We start from the raw sequence: 7,756 nt of genomic DNA on the forward strand, positions 1-7,756 counted from the left end.
CATTAAATTCCAGTGAAATATATTTATGTTTGTGGTTGTAATGTGACAAAATATGGAAAAGTTCAAGGGGTATGAATACTTTTGCAAACCACTGTAAGTAACTCCAATGTGGAGATTTTTTTTTTCTCCTTACAATTTATTTCAGCTTGGTAAAAAGGGTCTTAGTTTAGTACACAAAGTGATGTTTTCTCTTCAAGATACTTCCATCTCATCATATCATTAGGAAGCTTTAGTTTTTGCTGCTTGTCTCAGTTGTTTAATGCAGATGACTTGGTACAAACTCAGTGCTTCTGTGTTTTCATGTTATATCTGCTGTACCTTTGTGTTAATAGGAAGAAGTGGAAGCAGAGAACAGAAGGAACACAAGAAGCAAACTCACACCAAAGCTGACTCCACAGAAAGAGGAGGTAACAACACTGAAAGACGCAACTTGTGTACAAACACTCAAGCAGGCACTTACAATAACTTTAAAAAGTATTCACTGTTTTTTTTTTTTTTTTTTTTTTTTTTTTTTTTTTTACTTTTTATTGCCATTATATATCAGTCGTGGTCAATGTAAAATAAATTAAACAAATTTCTACAAAATAATAATAAATAAATAAAAATATGTAATATAAAATTACTACACACACATTCCCTCTCTTTACATCATTATTTAGTACAAATACCTTCGGTTGCTATCAGATTCTGATTCTCTTGTCACTCAAACATAACATCAGGGATGCACTGTAGAACGAAATTACGATGCATATTAGCACACGACATAAACAGCTTGATAAACTATAAAGAATGTAAAGTTAGAAATGCTAAATGAAACAAAGTAAAACATGTTAGGAATATAAGAAAAACAGAAAAATATAATACTAAAAAAGCACTGAGTCTGTGTGAATAAGTCTCAATCAGTGTTGCACATTTGTCTGTACACTGGAATTTTCTTCTATTCTTTTTACAAAACTGCTCCAGTGTGGGGATTGGGCATGAGCGGCCCTTTTCAAGTCAAGCCACACAATCTCTGTTTGATTTAGATCTGGGCTTGGACTGGGCCACTCCACAACATTTATCACAACAAACATGTAGAGGAGAGTGAGGTCAATAAAACATCCAGCCAGGGTGGAGCTATTATCTGAACAGAAGGAATGTGGGCTTTAAGTACTTCCAACTTCCACTCAATCATGGGCTAAATGTATTATAAAAATGAATATTTGAACCACAGCAAAGTAAGACCTACTTTATGTTAATCAACAAGAGTCAACACCCAAAAACAAATAATTCTTTTCCAGGCTTTTCCTTTATGGGTCACTGGGGTTGTAGGGTTATAATGTGACTTTATATCACAACTCCAGTAGAACTCGAGCAAAACTTTCCAACTCATTTATTATTTTGATATTTCAGAAATTAAGTTGTTCACTCAGTGAGATACAGCCAACTTCTTAAATAAATTATTCATGGTCATGGGCATTTTGTCTTCTTCCACCCAGTCTGTTTTTCACTGCTGCAGGGCTTTTCTTTAAAATCTCCTCTCCAAAGTTTAAAGTTGAAAACAAGGAGTTTAACCTGGACTTTTAAAAGAAAGTTGACAGATACTATAGAAATTAGGAGCCTGACTCTGTCACAGCTTACATCAGGGTTATTCAACTAAATTGCTCCAGGGGCCACAGTTACTGCGGGTCAACAGCTCAGGAGCCAAACATCCAGCAATTTAAGTTATTATGTAAATAAACCAAGTATTACAAAGATCTGTTATCTTTGAAATAGTTTGTTTTGCTGCATTTAATCATGAATACAACATACAGAACCCTATAAAAGTTGTCATAATTCAAGAATGTCAAAAACAAAAAGAACATATTACACCTCCTATTTGACACAAATATTATTTTGACATCTCTGACTTGCCAAATTTTTTAAACCAATTTTATTTTCACTTTCATAACTCTATGTTCAATTGCTTGCAGTTTTAACTGTCTTTAGTTTGCATAGAAATGATTTATACCAGCATGTAGCCAAGATTCTGACGTTTCTGTAGACATCAAACATGTCTATGTCTAGCTAAAAGAACTTAGAGTAATTAAAGTAGAAAACTGGGGGTTTGGGCTCAAGAGATGAATGAACCAATTGGCGGGCCGAACTTTGGTCACTCGCAGACCGGATTTGGCCTGCGGGCCACCAGTTGAATAGCCCTGACTTACAATATTACAAAAGTCAGCCTAAAATTACTGTTGTACTTTTACAGTAAAATGTTGATACAGTAGATGGTGGCGCTTCAGGAAGTAGTTGCATGTTCCCTACGAGAATATTTCTTCTGAAATGTTCTTGTAAATTACACCGGACCTAATTGAAAATCTGTCTGATTCTAAAGATTTTGTAAAACAGGAGCATTTTATAAGTTATTTTATTTGTTTTTGTTACATAGCAAAGTCACACTGAGCTGGATGGCAGACTGACTCTCTGTCTGTGATCAGATCTCCTCCCCTGCAGGTTCCCACGACCCCCACAGCAGCATCCAAGGCAAGAAGGAGGGAACGCTGCAGAAAATCGGAGGGTTCCTGCAAAGCTCCCCAACTCTGCTCGGCACTAAAGGTCAGTGTTGAACTGTAAATGTTGGAAATATTACAGCAAGATAATAATTCAGAGAAGGGAGGTGAAAACAAGAAGCTTGCAGTCAAATACATCACCTCAACTGTCAGTGTTGGTTTCACACCATTAAATACTCTTAAAATTCAAAGAATTTTACTTACATTTTTGACCATTTGATCTTTATATTTGTTTGTTTTATCCTGTTTTACAGTCAGACATAAACAACTATATGCATGTGATAATAAAATAACTACTTTCATGAGTTTTCTACTACAGCAACTAGACTAGACTAACCTCTTTAACTTTTAAAAGCACAACCCAGATTAAAGTTTTCAAAATCAAAACAATCAGGTCAGAATCATCCATTTCCACCATTGTTATGCACCTAAATATAGATAAAACCTCACTCCTAGTCTAAAATGGATTTTTCTCATATTAAAATAGGTCTATTTGTCAGATTTTAAAGAAAAAAAGTTCATGCAAAGGCTACATAAATGTCAAATTATATGATAGTTTTGGCAGAAATGATTTTTCTTGAGAAAAAATAAATACCAGAGCAAGCTACAGATTTAATATAAATACCAGTAAAACAAAGTACAAGAATTTGAATTAACTGTTAGCCTAACAGCCTGGTCAGTATTAAACTCTTTCAAAGTGTTGAGTTTAGAGGAAAAATTCAGGTAAGATATTTATTGTTTAAAGATTCTCACAGAACCCCCACCTCTAAATGTTTGAACTATTTTTCTTTCACGGTTTGAAATATTTTTGTCCTTTTTCCCCTATTTTTAAAACTTCATAGTAGAAAGAGCAGCTCATTAAAACACTTAGATATTCTTTCCAATAAAACCATTTCTGTTCGTGCAGCCAAGAAAATGATGAGCCTGGTGAGTAGTCGGGTGGAGACGGATTCAGCAGCCACCTCTTCCTCCCTTCTTCTGAGAACAAAGAACAAAAGAAAACTCTTCAGGCCTGAGATTTCTGGCCCCATGGAGATGCCTGCACATCCCGTAAGTATTTTTCCATCAAATTTGTTGGTTTTGTTCAGTTTTAAAATACAGCTGTGTTGGGGATAAAAATATAATTTTATGAATGAAATAATAGCGAAAATCATAGAACTTTTAACAAACTTTTATTCACTGTGTGTGCTGTTTCCTTAATACAACCTGGAGCTGTGCTGAGAAGACCAAGGAGTTTACAACATCTTGTTTTCTGTTCAAAACTCAAATAATAAAATAACAATAAAATCCAGCCAATAGGGTGCAAGATTAAAAAAAAGTAAATATTATACGGCCACTGGCTTTTAGACCAGAGTTTTATGTTTCTGTTACAGCATGTTGAGGAAGGACAGGTTTGATGAAATATTAAAAAAAGAAAAACTTCATGCACACTTGGTTTTTAAATTCTGAGTTCGTCTGCAATTTTTTTTTACAACAGGTCTATTTAACTAGTGGTCTGTGGGCTACATCCAACACACACACACACACACACACACATGCACACACACATATATTTCTACTTTATATGCTTCCTAAGCCAGGGTTCAACAAACATGACTGCCTGACTGCCAAGGGCAGGTAAAACACATATTCAGCCAGGTGGGTGTGTCCCAATGCCTGCTGACTGGGCAGGTAAATATTTTTTATACGACCATTTAATAAAAGAATTCTGAAAATAAGTGAAGAAATATAGTGTTTTAAAATAAATCCACAAAATTTCCCCCTCGTGCTGTAAAAAAGTTACATCATGCATAACTGAAATATTGTGTACCTCCTGCTGCACGTTGTACAGAGCATTAACAACCATCGTTTTTTTCACACCCAAGTTGTCAGAGGAAAACTTTATTTATTTATTTTTAATTTTTAATTTATTTATTTATTTTTTACCTACAGAAATGGAAAAGAAAAAAGCTGTGAACTTTCGTTCGGGCATAAGTCCATCTTGTTAATTTAACAGTCTGCCTCTGCTCTGAGAGCGCAGCAGCAGCAGATCATTTCAGTAATGGTGCGTTCAYACCGAACGCGATTTCAGCTTCAAAATCGCAGCCAACGCTGAAGTTTGAAGCTTGTGCACTTTGAGGTCAGACGCAGGACAGTTGTTGAAGCGCCGCACGGCAACAGCCTCCCCGCCCCTCCCTCCTCTGTCGGGCTCCGTTTAGTGTCGGACGAGGAAGTGACTTTGCTTTATTTACAGAGAGCAAGAGCATGTCACGTTCATCAGATAATTAATTCATAATTAATTCACCAGATAATTCAGAGTAGAGGCTCACAGCTCGCTTTCAGGACTATTTTTCCAGTCTGATGAGTCGCTGCCACGCATTGCTGCGGATCAGGACACGACTGCAGCACTCATTTCAGCTAAAGAGCTCCTCTCCATCCAACCCATTCTCACTCCCAACTCGTCACATATTGACGTTTTGCAAGGTTCCCTCTACGTCCGATTTTGACGCGCAGGGTACCCCCGTCGCGTCAGTTACTGACGAGATGGGGCGGAAGCTGTTGTCATATGTTCAGAAAGTGTATAAAATGCGTAAAAACGACCGTTCCAAAGCCTGAAATTACCTTAGTTCACTTTAGACATCCTGTCCCTGACCCTAGTAGGTAAAATTAACCATTTTTAGAAAATGTACGAAATTCAGGTGAACATGTTCTAAAGCGTAAAATGACCTAATATTCACCATGGACATCCTACCCCTGATCCCAGTACCTAAACTTAACCATTAAACCCGATCCCTCATGTTAACCTCAGACACCCGCCCCAAAGCCCCCTGGTGGCGCAACCCGGAAAAGCCGTGGGCGTCAAGGAGTGACGCGAGGGGGGTACCTTCTGCGTCCAAATAAGACGCAGAGGGAACCTTACCTTAAACGTCAATATGTGACGAGTTGGGAGTGAGAATGTGTAGCTCCGTCTGTTTCAGGTTAGTGGACATCATTCAGTAAACTGTCCCGTCGGGAAATCTGTCGCTACGTCACACAGTGGAGTCTCTCTGATTGGTTGACGCKGCGCGTCGAGCTGCAAAAGTTCAGATTTYCYAACTTCAGCGATTTGRACGATTTGGACGATCTGAGCGTYMRACGCTCAGATCGTCCAAATCGTYCAAATCGCGCTGCTCTAATCGCGCTTGAGGCGCCGCAGAACTTCCCGACGTTGCTTGAAGCGCATCCACCATAGACTTTGTATGTAAACCTGCTGCTCCTGACGCTGAAATCGCGTTTGGTGTGAACGCACCATAACAGACAGAAGCTCACTGTATGGCAGGCTGTTGTTACATTTATTTGGCTTCAACACACCTGTATTTCAGATATCTGAAATTGTGTTATGACAAGACATTAGTTATTTAAGATAGAATAATAGAACAATGTATTTTTTATTTTTTATTTATTTATTTTATTTTGGAGATCTTTCCAGTTTGAACTTGTTTGTTTGAAGTAGTTTTTTGAAAATAAGGGGCAGATATGAAGAGTCTTTAATTCACTCTGCACCCCATTCAGTGCATGATTTACTTTGTGTTTTTAATGCTGTTCATACATTGTCTTGTTTTTATGAATCAATTAAACAAATAAATGGATCTTTAAATATATTTTGACATGGCAACATACCTTTAAGATATAATAGATATGTATCTTTAGATATGAGATTCAGTTAATGCAAATTCAGACTTTTTTCATGTTCTATAAATTTAGAAAGGAAAAGCTGCGCTCTCTTTTAATAAATATTAGTGGTTTTTCTGCTGTCTATCATTCTGTTTTCATAAGCAGCCCTCCCAAGCCCAGTAGTCTAGGGCAGGGTGTCAAACTCATTTTCACTGAGGGCCAAATGAGCGTTACGCAGTGACATGCTGGCTTCAGACATACATAAAGTAAAGACCCCCTGCATCTGGAGGGGAAAAAGCTGCTGATTTTACATTTTGTTAGGAGTCAGATGGTTTGGGTGTGTGATTAGGATCCCACATGGACACCTCCCTTCTATATTTGTTTTTTGTTTGTTTGTTTTGCACATCTCACTGGTAGGAGATCCCAGGGCAGACTTTGAACTCACTCACTCGGGGTGGATTATCTGTCCTTCCTGGCCTAAAAACACCTTGGTGATCACCCAAATATGAGCTGGAAAAGGCACCTCTGGGTGCAAGAAACTGAAAGAAAATTAACTGATGATTTTTGCTACTTTGTCCTCCACTTCATGCCTATATGTGAAAGATGGGCATTGATGTTCCAGAAAATATAAAGCTCCGCCCACAAAAGTATAACCATTTAACATTTGTTTTGTTTTAGATCATCAGTCAGGACACAGAGGAGAGAGAGAGCGACAATCAGATCAAGAGGCGCCTTCGCTCCAAAAAGGCTAAATAACTAACCATCATACACTACTGTACACTCTTGTTTTTTTCTTCTTTTTAAGTCTTAATAAATGAAGGAAACATTTAGCTGCTCATAATCATTTTTTTTTTTTATTTTCATTTAAATGATTCCAGAAATTTCTCAAATATGTACTTTTCAGTTTTAAAGCTGAGCAAAGACTGATAACCTTGTGATTTAAAGTAAAAGTTAAATATCTTGTATTCTAAAACCAGGAGTTATTAAATCAGTGGAGTGTGGATTTTTGAAGAACTGGATCAGTTTTCTTCAGGTTATTAAGGTGAAAACAAAAATCCTGTGGCCCTCCCGTCTCCTGCTGTTTACTTTCAAACATACAGCCTGACCTCCATCAACGAAACACTAAATCTTCAGTTTGTTTCCTCCTTCAGTGTTTATCATCTAATAACTCGACATTCACAGGGGTTTTATTATTATACTGCAAGCACTCAACAGTTGTGTACACTTTGTATTAAAACACTTTATATCAAATGTTTACTTTTAAGGTGCAATTATAATCTTTGGGTTGTGCAAAAGTTTTTATCTGATCTTTTACTTTTCAAATTTAATTGATATAATTTTTTTTCAAATTTTTATATTAAAATTTTAGAGTAAACTTAGATTTATCTTAAAGGTTCTGCTAATATAAGATTAGCCTTTTTTTAAGACTTATTTTAGTTTTTGTGCATTTATTAGTTTTTACTTCTTTTTTGTTTTGTCTCTCTGTGCTGAGGTGTGTCCTGCAAGTTATTTTCACATGTTCCTACAAGTAATTTTGTTACTTTGAGCAAAAAACAAATTGTGTTTCCGATTTTTCTCCAGTTTTGAATGCT

General features: G+C 36.8%; 1 protein-coding gene across 1 annotated transcript in view; it reads left to right on the forward strand.

Moving 5' to 3' along the window:
• The window catches only part of LOC106525091 (kinesin-like protein KIF20B), a gene marked incomplete at its 5' end in the record, with an annotated part of 32,220 nt that extends 25,226 nt beyond the window's left edge, over positions 1–6,994 (forward strand). The window contains 4 exon segments of the mRNA XM_014019203.1: positions 333–407; positions 2,460–2,577; positions 3,439–3,581; positions 6,843–6,994. Of these exon segments, the coding sequence (XP_013874657.1) occupies positions 333–407; positions 2,460–2,577; positions 3,439–3,581; positions 6,843–6,920 (414 nt within the window).
• Positions 6,995–7,756: the final 762 nt, after the last annotated feature.

Source organism: Austrofundulus limnaeus, unplaced genomic scaffold (assembly GCF_001266775.1).
Source record: "Austrofundulus limnaeus strain Quisiro unplaced genomic scaffold, Austrofundulus_limnaeus-1.0 Scaffold211, whole genome shotgun sequence".
Classification (NCBI taxonomy): Eukaryota; Metazoa; Chordata; class Actinopteri; order Cyprinodontiformes; family Rivulidae; genus Austrofundulus; species Austrofundulus limnaeus.